Source organism: Grampus griseus, assembly GCF_964374135.1.
Source record: "Grampus griseus genome assembly, chromosome: 2".
NCBI classification, from domain to species: Eukaryota; Metazoa; Chordata; class Mammalia; order Artiodactyla; family Delphinidae; genus Grampus; species Grampus griseus.
Window position 1 is genome coordinate 15,759,367 of NC_139018.1, and position 13,629 is coordinate 15,772,995.

Consider the following 13,629-nt stretch of genomic DNA (forward strand, 5'->3'; position numbering starts at 1 on the left):
TTATTATTACATTGTAATATATAATGAAATGATTATACAACTCACCATAATGCTGACAGGAGGTGGAGCTCAGGCGGCAATGAGAGCGATGGGGAGCGGCTGTAAATATAGATGAAGCTTCGCTCACTCGCCCTCCACTCACCTCCTGCCGTGCGGCCCCGTTCCTAATAGGCCACCGACTGTACCGGTCTGTGGCCTGGGAGTTGGGGACCCCTGACTTACGTCAAACTTATGGGGAGAAGCAGAAGGTGTTCTTCCTTGAAGAGGTGGAGTTTGACCTGAAAGCTGAAGGATGAATTGGATTTGGCCAAATGAAGGTGTAGAATGCATTCCAGACAGAAGAAAGAGAAAAATTAGTTTGTTAGACCTAGATAGATGGTGTGAGAGTGATAAGGGGTAAAGTGTCAGAGTTAGAAACCAAATAATTAAGGGATTTGGGTATAAAACTGAACAATCTGAACTTTATCCTGAAAGCTCTTGGGGGAGGGAAGTCTTGGCATGTTTAAACAGAGTAGTTTCATGGTTAGATTTTTGTTTTGTTTTGTTTTGGGAAGATTAATCTGACAAGTAGTATGGAGGATAAAATATGGGGAGGCAGATGGGAGACCCTGAAACCATTTAGGCTGTTCTAATAATTGAGGAGAGCCTAGGAAGGTAGTGGGGTTGAAGATGAGGGGATGGATTTGAGAGATATTAAGGAGGTCTTGGTGACTGAAGATAGATGGAAAGTTTGATGAAAGGGTGACCCTAAATTTATGGCTCAGACAGGTGTTATTCTTTACTAAGATAGCAAATACATGAGAAGGAAACAGATTTAGGAAAAAGTGCTATGTTTGGTTGGGGATGTGTTGAGCTTGAAGTGGCTAGAGAGTAGCTCCATGGGCCTGTGTGTCAGTGGCAGGGGCTGAGACACCAGTGGTAGCATATATGAGAGTAAAATAGAACATCAAGCCCCATGGAAGTCAAGTCTTGCCCTTGGCATACACCTGGCAAGGTGTTGGTTGTTTCATGTTAAAACCTATCTCTTTATTCCCCTTGCTACTGTTGCCCCCCAAAGTATACATACTTGGTGGGTTATTGATTTTGTGATTGTTCAAGCAGTCATCAGCCATGGTTTAGGTATGATCAAGTGTTGTTTCCTGCATCTTCCACCTCTCTCTTTCTATTCTGATGCAAAGTCTTGTGTGAGGTTTCCTTAGTACAGCCTGGCCTGGGGAATCACTGTGTGGTCATTCTTAATAGCAAGAGGTAGCACCTATAAATCTAATAAGAATGAGGAGAGTGGAGGTTCCTTTAAGCAGTGCTGCTTGTAGTATTTTCTTGCAAGACGTTGAGGGGAAAAATTACCTGAGATTCATCTTTCCCATTCTGGCCCCCAGATGTTGTAGTTGACAAACAGCCTTAAGACAGAGAAACTGTTTCATTTCTTCTAAAAACCACTCTGTGAGTCAAGGTCCTCAAGATAAATTTGTAATAATGAGATTCATCAATAGACTTAGCAAGCTTACCTCCCAGCCAACCCTCATCTCAGTAGAAGAGAAACCTGGTTGTTGCTTGGAACCTATGTTTTAGCTATGGGACAGACAACAGCCGTATTTGCCCAATGATGGGCAAAACCAAGACAGGCAAACAGATAACCTGGGAAACGACTTTCCGCAGCTCAGTGCTGCCCAAGAGCTGGCTAAATACGGGCATGCTAGATGGCATGCATAAGCACTCTGAAAAGGTGTTCATTATTGGATTTGTTTTATTCATACTTTTGAAAACTTTTTATTTTTTAGGCAACCTCCCGACTTCTAGTAAATTACCCAGAGCCCTATCGTTCTCAAATACTGGATTATCTCTTTAAGGTAATGAAAAAATAATTATTTAATGCTTTCTGTGATATCTTAGAAACTGTGGTGAATGTCACTAATAGTCTTTAGTACCTTCACCATTCTAGTTTTTAAAAAACTAGGCAAATTACTTTTGGAATAAGTTGCTGTTTATTTGAAGTTTTGCTTTGGTTTTCTCATCTGCAAAACCAAAGGCAGTGATTAGTAATTGTCTTAAAGTGTTTTGTCCTTCATACAATGAATCACAGTGTTAATATTGTTACTTCTTTCCCCAGCCGAACTTCGGTGCCTCTTTGCATATTCTAAAAGTTGAAATAGGTGGTGATGGGCAGACAACAGGTAGGAGTATTTGTGGAATGGCATCGTTTTCCCCCAATATTTAAACCTATACTTAAACTTGTGGACTGTGGTTTCAGAATATAAAGAATGCCAACATTTTTGATGTTGATTACTGCTTAGATTGTTCTTTATTGTTCCTTCTTCATTCTAATTATTTTTAAAATATTATATCAAAATATGCATTTTTTCCATACAAAGCAGCTTGTGGACTTTAGATTGCTTATTTAGTTGAAGTACTAAGCAGTAAACAAATCCACAGTTTTTTATAAACTAATATTTACTAGACAGAGCATAGGGAGAGTTTGGAATTTTACTGAGAAGTTAAAAAAAGAAAGATTTTAATGTATAAAATATGTAAGATGTTATTAGCTTTAAATAAAATATGTGGCAAAAATATAAGTAATTTCAGAGATATTTCAGAGATATAGCTTTTTTGTCTTTTAAAAATAAAATCATTTTCAACCACTAAATTTTCAATCTTCCTTGGCATAATTTTGGCTTTGTGTAGTACATGTAGTCAATTAAAAAATTTATAGGTCTCTGGTTTTCAGGAAGAAAATTCTCTCAATGATTGTATATAACTTACTTTTTATCAGTTAGATTCCATTATAGTGAACCTTAGAGTATTGTCTATATGCCCATGTACCTGTTAGTGACTTGGAAGTGGCTTTTGTTAAATAGATATATCTGTGTAGTGGAATTGGTATTTAATTCATGCTGAAAGAAACAATGCAAATGAAAAACAAAAGAAAATCCCATAACAAAACTATCCCCAACCTATTATAAAAGACATGCATTTTATTGTCAAACCCTATTTTGCAGAAGTGATAATGACTGGCCACCTTCATTTGCTGAAGCTAAATTAGAGGTAGAGATACAGAAGCAGGTAGTTCTTGTGAATTCTGATGTTCACCTTTAAGAAGAATAGGGCTAGGGCCCCTCTCCTTCTGAGGCCTTTCTTACCAAGGGCAGATGTTTGTGAAATGTGGTAACATGTGAGGACTGATGTCACTTACCTACCTTGACACCCTGTAGAGGTTAGTATAGAATTTTCTTACAGTGGGAAAGTGTACTCGTTCCTTTTTTCTCAAAATTCTGTTGTCTTGATTTAACAAGGCATGTTACAGGCTCAAGGCCTGGGGTATGGAAATTGGGGCTTTGGAGCCCAGGATTCACATCTAGGATTGAGAAGCTGGAAGCTGAGGTGATCTGAACTTAAAGGTGGACATAGGGATTTGAAAACCCCAGAGAGACCAAATCCCAGCAGAATATAGTCCTAGGAATTTTCAATTATATGAGTTGATAACAACTTTTCTTAACACTGCTTACAATAGAAAGTTGTGGTTTTATAATTTAAGACCTTTATGTTGCTTATGGTAATGAAAAAATGAAATAATATGCTTTGATCATCCATCCTTAAGTTATATAAGATTATTCTTATGTGCCCTACGTCAGGATTGGATCTGGAATACTACTTCTCTGAAATGTGTGTATGTGTGTAGGGGAGAGTGGCCTACAAAGCGCCATTAACAGATAGTTTCCTTTCTGTTTTGCTCTCTCCCATGCAGATGGCACCGAGCCCTCCCACATGCACTATGCACTAGATGAGAATTATTTCCGAGGATATGAGTGGTGGTTAATGAAGGAAGCTAAGAAGCGGAACCCTAAGATCACACTCATGGGTAAGAAGTGAAGTTTGATGTACTTTTGTAGTCTGTTTTCCTTTAATTTTTAAATTCTGAATCATGTGTGTGGAGTATCTATTAATACTGTAGTATTAATAATGTTGTTAATACTACCAGTATGCTACCAGCAGCAAAGCATGTGCCAGGCATGATTCCTTCTTTGCTCATATATATTGTGTCTGATATTTATCATACCTCTGGAGTAAGACACTACTCTTCTCATTTTACAGAAGCAGTGGAGGCTTAGAGAGCTTATACCACTGACTTAAGGTCAGAAAAGTAGTAAATGTCAAAATCAGGTTTAGAACCTTATTCTGTTGTTTTCGATTTTTTGTTTTTTTCTTTTTTTTGTGGTGCTATACTAATTTCCTCAACAAAATTTCTCATCAAAATTTGTAAAAGGGCAATACTATTTATAAAATTGTATACTGTATGCAGCAGTATATCCCAACTATTTGCAAAAATTGTGTGCTACATGCAGTAGTAGACCCCATTTCTAGATGAGGTACATACAGAAGTTTTTTTTGGTTTGTATGTGTGTTTGTTTTGAACCTCGAGGATGTGGTGGTCACTGTTCTAGGCACTGGGGATGCCTAGAACAATCCAGCCCCCAATTCCTGTCCTCGTGGAGCTTAGATTCTAGCGGCAGGATGGCTTCTTAAATGGGACTGTACTCCTTGCACTGTTCTCCTGTAGCAGTGCACAGACCTATAAAAGATTTCAAACATACACAGTGGTGACATACTTTTATCATTTGAAATGAATTTGATTTTTTTAAACAGGCTTATACATTCAGGCTAAATTACATGAGTTGAGATCCATTTTATAGGACTTAATTTCAAGTTATTTTAAAAATCATTTTCAACCATCCAATTAAAGGACAAGCCTAAGTTTTTCTAAGTTAAAAAAAAATGAGGAGGTCAGTGTGTTCTTTCTAAATGGACTTTTGTAAGAGATTCCAGAAATGTTTTGAGCAGTAAAAAGCATCATTGACTTCAGCACATACTTGCCCATTGTGCTGTTTTCAAGGTCAGTTCTAATTTAAATGCAGAAAATCTGGCATGCTGAACCATGTCCTAACAAAGACTTCACATGGTGGGCCTTCAGAATGTATTTGGCATTTCATTGTTTTAAAACATTCCATTATTTTAATGTCACATTTATTATTTGGATACACTTAGGCATTCTTCTAGAGTTTAGAAAAATAAGCATTTTGTCACTTTGATTTTAATTTTTTTCAGTGGTGAACTAGATTGGTAATATATATTAACAGTTAAGGAACTTAATGTTGACCTTATTTTAATATTAATATATTAGTAAGAGAATTAGGATTTAGAATCTTAATTAGTGCTTCTCTACTCTTCTCATTTTTTTTTTGATTAATAATAACTGGGGTATTGGAAGAATGTGGATTATTTGTTCTATATCATGTAACGAAGGTATATTTCCCTATTGAGTCAATGGCATTTGTATTGACATAGGACAAACTAGTTTTGTTAAATTTGATTACCTGACTAATTAGTCTTTAAATAGCTTCAGGTTGTAAGAAGATGTACTAGTGAATAAGGAATTTGTATTGTACTTACCTCACAGAAATAGTTAAGCATAAGCCTTTCAAAACTCTTTGATTTGACCTTAGAGAACAAAAATTGAACATTGTATATCTTTTTAGCAGGAGGTGTGGAAGTTAAATTAAATTGTAGGTTACATTTCTTTATATTGGTAAGTATCATTGAGAGAGGTGTTTGTTTTTGTTTATTTTTCTTGAAAGAGCATTTGGAATTATGGAACCTGACTCTCGGGGTCAATAAGGAATTACTGTGTTCATAAACTGGAAGGGATTTTGAGAATTTGTGCATGATGTGTAATCTTTCCTTTAGTCAGATCTTTATTGGCTCTTTGCTTAGCCTGTGTTTGTTCTTTTTTATTTATTTTGCTTTGTTTTTAATAGTGCCAGCACTCTTATACCTACTCCAGCTTTGCCTCTTCCTCTCTGCAGGGCTGCCATGGTCGTTCCCTGGATGGCTGGGGAAAGGTTTCAACTGGCCTTATGTAAATCTTCAGCTGACTGCCTACTATGTCGTGAGTTGGATTGTGGGCGCCAAGCATTATCATGATCTGGACATTGATTATATCGGAGTATGTAATATATTTTTTAGAACATGATTAACCTTTGGACATTTATTTATAATTTTTAAAGTAATTTGTGGCACTTTGTTGACTACTTTGTGTCATGAGACTAATTTGTTCTATTGGTGTCTATTAACAAATTAACTACATGTCACCATTTATTCTTTCTCTCTGCCCATCCAAATTCTTCCCACTTTAGAAAACTGTACTTAGTATATGCCTCCCGGAACTATTTCTTTGTTTTTGTTTTTGGTACTACCCCAGGTCAAATTCTCCTGCTTCCAAGCTTTCCCTGGTTTCTCTAGTTCTTACAACAATATTGTGTTTACTATATAGTTTAATGAATGATTAATCTCATGTTGCTCCATGAGTCTTCTGTGGTCCTAAACCAGAGGGCGACCGACTTCTTCTTAAAGGGCCAGAGAGTAAATATTTTAGGCTTTGTGGATCAAAAGGCAATATTAAGGATATTATGTAGGTAATTATATAATCATTTAAAATGTAACCACTTAAAACTGTTAAAATCCATTTTTAGCTTTCAGGCTGTAAAAAGTACAAATGGTGGGCCAGATTTGGCAAGCTGGCAGAAATCTGCCTACCCTTTTCCTAAACCGTTATTTAACACCTTTTAATGATTTAAAAATGTAAAACATGATATCTTGTGTTTCTAGCTGGTCTGTTGGCAGGCTGGAGGGATACGTCACCCTGCACTGTACCCCATAGAGCCTCACACACACTCATAGTGGGTCTCTATACACTTTTGCTTGTTAATATGCTGTCTGTCAAAACTGATTTTAAAAGTTTTCATGCAATTAGCAAGCAGTTATTGAGCTTCTACTGTGTTGAGGCATTGTGACTATTATGTTTTAGGGATACCAAGATTAATAAGCTCTTGAGGAGTTCAGTGAGAGAGGCAGACACTGGAACAGATAAACTACAGTATCACAGGACATGATATAGGACATGAGGATGAGCCAAGGGCTCTAGGAAGCCAGAATCAAGAATATGCTTGTTTTTGTTATCCTTCCCAAGATTACAACAAAATTGTTTGAGAACTTTCTTAAATGTCAGGGTATGTTTAACCCATAGTGAAACTAAATGTAGGTTTGGGTCAAACAGCATTCTCTTATGGTAAAGTCACACTTAGAAAATGTTTCTGGTAAATAATGGGTTATTCACATCTCTTTTAGACTCTTGATAATCACAAGCTATGGTGAGGAAGCTTCTTTGATAAGAACACTTTCCAGTATCACTGGAGGCTGAAAAGAGTACCTGGAGGCTAGGCCCATCTCTCAGCTACAAACTGAAAGTCGTGGAAGTTCTCTTTTAACTCTAAAACCTCCTGCTACATGATTCTAAGCCTGAGAGATTTGTGCATGTTCCATTTATCTGTCTTCATTAAGAGTTTGCTTTTGTTATGTAGCACATCGTTGTGATTCTCTGTGTGCACTAAAAAAATTACTCCTGTACATTGTCCTTATAAATACTTGGCTTTGTATGTAGGGATCTTATAAGAATTATTACAACAATCCTGTGTCTGTTAGGTCTCCAGTGCCTGCTATAGTCCTCGGCATACATTGCCTTGTCAATCTTTGTTGAATGATTGAATGGATATTCCATTTTTAGAAATCTCTGGAATTAGGTGACTTTCTGAAAAATACCCACCAAATATTTTAAGGTTTTTAAAAATAATATTTTAATTAAAAATTATGTTGTCTTATAAATATCTATAAATTTAATAACAGGACATTCCCTTAAGTAAGAAAAATGGATTTTCAGATGATAAGAAAGATGATGAGAGATAATATTAATGGAGAAAGGTTAATATTAATGATAATATTTGCTTTCTGACACAAAAACTTTCAATTCTGACATTTTGACTTTCTGTTTTGCAGATTTGGAATGAGAGGGCATTTGACATCAATTATATCAAGGTCTGTACAACTTTAAAGTCTTTTTATTTTTAAGTTATTAGTGAAAAATTCCTTTATGGTTCCATGGAAATTAGTAGTAGGAACACCATATTTTTTATAGCACAGTTATTTATTTTGCTAGTTATAACATAAAATTCAAGCAAAATGTTAATAATATTTATATTCCTGATTAAGGCATATGTAATTCCCTCTATGCCCCAAATTGCCTTTGTCTGTAGAGTTGTGTTGAGTTTTCCTACTTAAATATTCATTATTTGTGGAATTATGATAATCGCTATAAAAACAATTGTATCATTTTAGATTTTTAGGACTTCAAGAAATGTAGATTTTTCTTTCACCGTCATATATCAAAATTTATAGTATATAATCTCATTCTTGTTTTCTTTGGAATGCCTATTATATTGGAGTGTGTTACATGTTTGTATTTGTGATTAGCAAATAGGTAGCAACTAACATTTGCAAAGTGTGTTACTTTTTGAGCCACTTTTCCTAAATATTTATCTCTATTTAATTCTTACTACCTCCTTTATGAGGTAACTCCTATTATTTCTATTTTTCAGAAAAGGAAAATCTGAGAATAATAACCCCTTCTGTCATTGGAAAACAAATGGCAGTTTAACTTTTCAGGTGGAGATATTCTTTAGTTTACTTTATGGTTATATTTGTCTTGTTTTATGTGTCTTTCCTCCAAGAAATATAATTTTGTGGTTATATTTTCTTTCAGTTTTAAAATTTTTTTTCTTTAAATTGAGTGTCTTATGTTTTTAAGCAGGTAATATCCACTAAATTTCTTTCATTTATTTATTCATTCAGTCTGCCAGGAAGCATTTACTCAACACCTAGTTTGTCAGGCATTGTGTACATGCTTGGAATACAAGGATAAAAAATACTGTTTCTGCCCCAAAAGAGTTAACATCTGGGGACTGTAGAGTCCCATATGAACAACTAAGATATCAGCTATAATTTCTTTGGCACAATAATGCACAGGGTTGTCAGAAGGTACAGAGAGGAGGTGACACCTCTGCATTAGTGGATTTGGGAAGTCTGTTGGAAGACTAGTTGGAATCTTCAAGGTGGGATGGATAGGAACTCCCCAAGTTGCTAAGGCAGGGCCATGCCTTTGAGAAGTGAAGACTGGAAGGTAAAGGGATTTGGGGGAAGAGCAAGTGGAGAAAGATGGATTAGACAAGTGGGGGCACTGAGCCATCAGTAGGCCATTATGTTCACTGCAGTAACAGCACAATTTAATCACTAGTTGTGGGGAGGAGAAGGTATAGATTTAGAGGACTGAATGAAGCCAGAGCCAGGTAACTCAAAGTTAACTCCATGCTGTAGGCATTACCAGTGAAGTGGTGAGAGTGTGGTGGTGTGGAGGTGGGACAGTGGAACTAGTGTAAGATTGAAGCACAAGAGTTGTTCATGGAAAGTTATGACTGCTGTGAGTGCAGGTAGGTCTGATGAGAGCAGCAGGGGGACAGAGCAGAAGCCAAGTTAGTGGCTGTGTCCTGTGTAACCCTATAGTCAGGTGGACCATGTTGCTGCAGTCATGGACTTTCATCTTCCCAAATTTGACATTTCATAGTTTTTTTTTTCTCCTTGGGATTATATATGTCTTTTTAATTGTGTTCATTTCATTTGATGGAAGAATTAGAATTTAGTTTCCTTTTTCTTTTAAACTAATGGTCTGCAACTAAGGTGGTTATTTTATTTATTTATTTTTTTACTATTAAGAGTCTGTTGCTGATTCCATTGCATTCTAATTCAGCTTACCTGATTTGAAAGACTGTAATTCTTGTTCTAGGACTCATCATCAGTGTTTCAAACAGTTCAGACTTCATTTCCTTTTCCCTGAAACTTTAGTTTACCTGCAGTAACATGTCTCAGGAAATAACTTTTAGTTTGCATTTGCCATTTTTGTAGCAAGATTTTATTGGAATCTGCGTCCTGTTTGTTAAAATGCCTATTGAAAGGGTTCAATAATGGCAGATGAATGTAGGTGTTCAGGTTCAATAAGCTTAATGAATATATATTCCGTATAGTATAATAAGATGGCCCCTGGAAATAATGAGGATTTGTTTTTAAGAGTAGAACTAAATACAGTACAAACAAGCAATGTATGTAAAGGTGGCAAGGCTATTATTTCTTTTATTTTTGCTATTTACATTGTATTTATGGTTTACTCTGGTTTTCAGTGATGTTTTAAAATTGTGTCTGAAAATCCCATCTAGGATCTGAGGGTGGTGGACGGAAATGGATGTGTGAGTCTCTGAACTCTCATTCAGTCCAATCAGAACAGCTTCCTTTTCATTTCTCTTATAGGTAGGGTTTCTATCTAGGCTTTTTAGGGGGCAGAAAGGGATGGGTTCCACAGCAAAAACATTTGGAATACATTAGATAAAACTTTGCTCAAAGAATGCTGCTATTCATACTGATTTTGGCAATCTATTATAAAACATAGCTTATAGGCTTGTATATTTTGGAGTATTATTTGAATATATACTTACTTAAAAGTAAGCAATCTTAGAGGTGATGGTCTAGGAATAGCACTAGAAAAACTAGATATAATATTGCGATAAATGCAAATGTGACTAAGTTGTTCTCCTTCCTCTCTGTAAGAATAAGAAAGAATTTCACGGTGATGAAACTCAAGATTGGTCTCCTAATAGAGAGCTTGGGAGTCTCAATCCTACTGAATCTTGAGAGTTGGTCTTTATTTACTATTAAGGATCTGTTCAGATTTCTTCCAGAGTGGAATTGATTCATTATTTGCCTCCTAAAAGAGCACATTAATTGGAAATTTCTTTAGTTCAGAAAAGTTAGAAAGTGAAAAGAGAGCTTGTGAAAATCTTTGTTCTTTCTTATCTTAATTAATTCAACCAATGTTTATTGAGCACCTGCTACTATGAACCTGACAGTTCAGAGTGCTTGGGGGTATAGCAGTGGGTTTATGCATACCCATTCATCAAGAACTACTTCTGTTTTGAAACTAACGTGGTATTGTGAAGCAATTATACTCCAATAAAGATCTATTTAAAAACAAAACAAAACTAGTTCTGTTTTGAAATCTGAACCTCCTTCTCCTAGGTGAAATAATGTCTTTTCTCTTGTCTTGTTTTATATTTTGGCAATCTATACATTTCAGTATACACTACTCTCTGATTTTCTAGGACATTCTGTTAGTTTTAGTGTCCTGGTGAGTGTGTTTGCCACCTAATGGTGAGGACCCCATCTTGTGCTTTTTTTAGAGTCCTCATGGGGCCCAGATACAGAACTAAATACCAGAGTAGGCACTCTGTGCTTTGTTCATTTATTTCCTGTTACAATTAGCTTGTTACTTTTAATCTGGTGGGTAGATAGTCCTACAGGCAGATTTTATTGCCTGTCCTGTGTATACCTATTAAAGACTTGAGGGTAACAGCAGAATATTTCTTATTTCTACTTCTAGTATGGTACAAAATACTAAGAACTGTAATCTTTTCAGTAATGGCAGAATATTTAAAGACATTGGAAAATACTCAAAATAAACTAAGTTAAAGCATTTTATTTACCAAATGGTGTATTTAATTTGATCCCAATTTATTGTGTCTGCGTAAGAGAATTCATGAAAGAATGCATACCAGGGTAATAGTGGTTTTTTTGTGGGTAGTACTGCTCTGATTTTTTAAAAAATATTTCCACCCTTGCACCCAAATTTTCTATGGCTAAACATAATTTTAAATTCAGAGAGAAAATCCCTCTAAAACATTTTTACCTCTTCGTTTTTTTTTTTTCTCCTTACATTCCCATGAAGTGGATTATCTTAGTGATAATGCTTTTTTCCCCCCACACGGGGCACATTTCTATTGAGAAATAATATTGACACTATCATCCAGGATGCTGAGTTTGAAGACATTTTAGCTTTCTTCATTGTAATTCAGCCGCTGAAAACTCATTTTTAACCTTTCCTATGTTCTGCTTCTCTCTCTGAAAGGTGTTAAGAAGAATGCTGAACTATCAAGGTCTCCAGCAAGTGAAAATCATAGCGAGTGATAATCTCTGGGAGCCCATTTCTGCTTCTATGCTGCTTGACTCTGAGCTCTTGAGGGTGATTGATGTCATAGGGTAAGGAATGTTTTACTTTGAAAACTAAGTTTCTGACTGCTTGCTGTGGATATTGACTGTGCCTTTGTTTTTGCCTCCTTCTCCCCATTAGATTATATTTTCAGAAGGTAGCTTTCTTGTATTTATTTAACCAAAGCATGTATAAATGATATTTCATTCCTTTTTTCTTTGAAATGTGTATACTTTGGGAATCTTTCTATGACAATGGAATAATGTACTGGTAACTTAAAATATTGTTTTAATGTTTGGAGTAATAAAACATGGCTTTGTTTAGATTAAGGGGCAGAGTAGTGTTTACATTTTAGAAATCATAAAGGCAGTGCTGTGAAATTAGTTCCTAACCCTCAGACTTCCTGTGCTTGGGGGTTCATGAACACTTAGGTAAATGGTATGATATGATCACTGACCGTGACTTTTGTCACATATCCTTAGCAGTATGGCTTTGACCCTGCTCCTTAGTCCAGTTCTGCCTTTCAGCCTTTGGGGCCTTGACCTCACTGGGTTCCAGCAGTATTATTTTTTTTTAAGTGTATTTGAATTTTGTCTATCATGATAATGTATATAAACATTTGAAAAATAGAATACGTATATATGTGGAGTTTGTTCTTTATTCAGCGTGAAGGCTCTGCTTGAACTATGTGTGCTTTTTTTTTTAACGAAGAATTTTCAATGTGCACAAAAGTAGTCAGAATAATATGGTGGATATTCATGTTCCCAACATTCAGCCTCCATAACTATGAACCCATGAACAATTCTCCATTCACATGCCTATCCATTCCTCTTTTCTTCCTCCTCACATTATTTTGAAGCAAATCCCAGACATTATGTTAGTTCTTCCATAAAAATTTTACCATTTATCTCTCAAGATAAAAACTCTTTCATTTCACCATAAATAATACCATTATCACAAGAAACTATGTGATGGTTTCTTGATATTATCAAATATCTGTTATTGTTATTTTATAGTTTTATTTGATTGAATCTGGATCCAATTTAGATTCATACATTATGATTAGTTGATATCTAAGTCTCTTCTAATTTTTTGGTTCTTGCTCCATCTCTTTTTTTTTCCTTTCATTTGTTGAAGAAACTGGATTGTTTGTCCTGTAAAGCTTCTCACAGTCTGGATTTTACTGATTTCATCTTTGTAGTTAAGTTTAAAATGCTCATCTATGCTGTTTCTTGTTAGAAATTGATAGAGGCGTGATTAGATTAGATTTAGGCTTATTTATTTATTTATTTTTTGGCAAGAAAAGTAAAATGTATTTTAATATTTTATACATTGAAATTAGAATGTAATTTTTGCCTTTATTGTTAAAACTTGCATAAATAGCTCAAATCTTGAAGGAAAAAAGTTGTGTTGATCTTGAATATATTTGGCTAGGAAAAAATAATTGAAAGTGTGGATTTCACTGTATCTTCACGAAGAAGTTGGATGTTTAATTCATTTTATCTTTATTGATGTTGGTATCTTATGCAATGAATTCTTCTTTGAGCACTGCTTTAGGTCTATCTCATAGAGTCTGTTTTTTTTATCATTATTTTCTAATTTACTGCATTGTGGTCATTTAATGCTGAATGTATTATTTAATTTTTTTCATAAAA

At 35.2% G+C, this 13,629-nt stretch overlaps 1 protein-coding gene across 1 annotated transcript in view; it reads left to right on the top strand.

The window, feature by feature from the left end:
• The window catches only part of GALC (galactosylceramidase), a gene marked incomplete at its 5' end in the record, with an annotated part of 59,388 nt that overhangs the window by 15,593 nt on the left and 30,166 nt on the right, over nucleotides 1-13,629 (top strand). Inside the window, 6 exons of the mRNA XM_082648577.1 lie at nucleotides 1,782-1,850; nucleotides 2,111-2,174; nucleotides 3,743-3,856; nucleotides 5,859-5,998; nucleotides 7,885-7,923; nucleotides 11,894-12,024. Coding sequence (XP_082504703.1) covers nucleotides 1,782-1,850; nucleotides 2,111-2,174; nucleotides 3,743-3,856; nucleotides 5,859-5,998; nucleotides 7,885-7,923; nucleotides 11,894-12,024 — 557 coding nt within the window. The remainder of the gene's footprint in view (nucleotides 1-1,781; nucleotides 1,851-2,110; nucleotides 2,175-3,742; nucleotides 3,857-5,858; nucleotides 5,999-7,884; nucleotides 7,924-11,893; nucleotides 12,025-13,629) is intronic.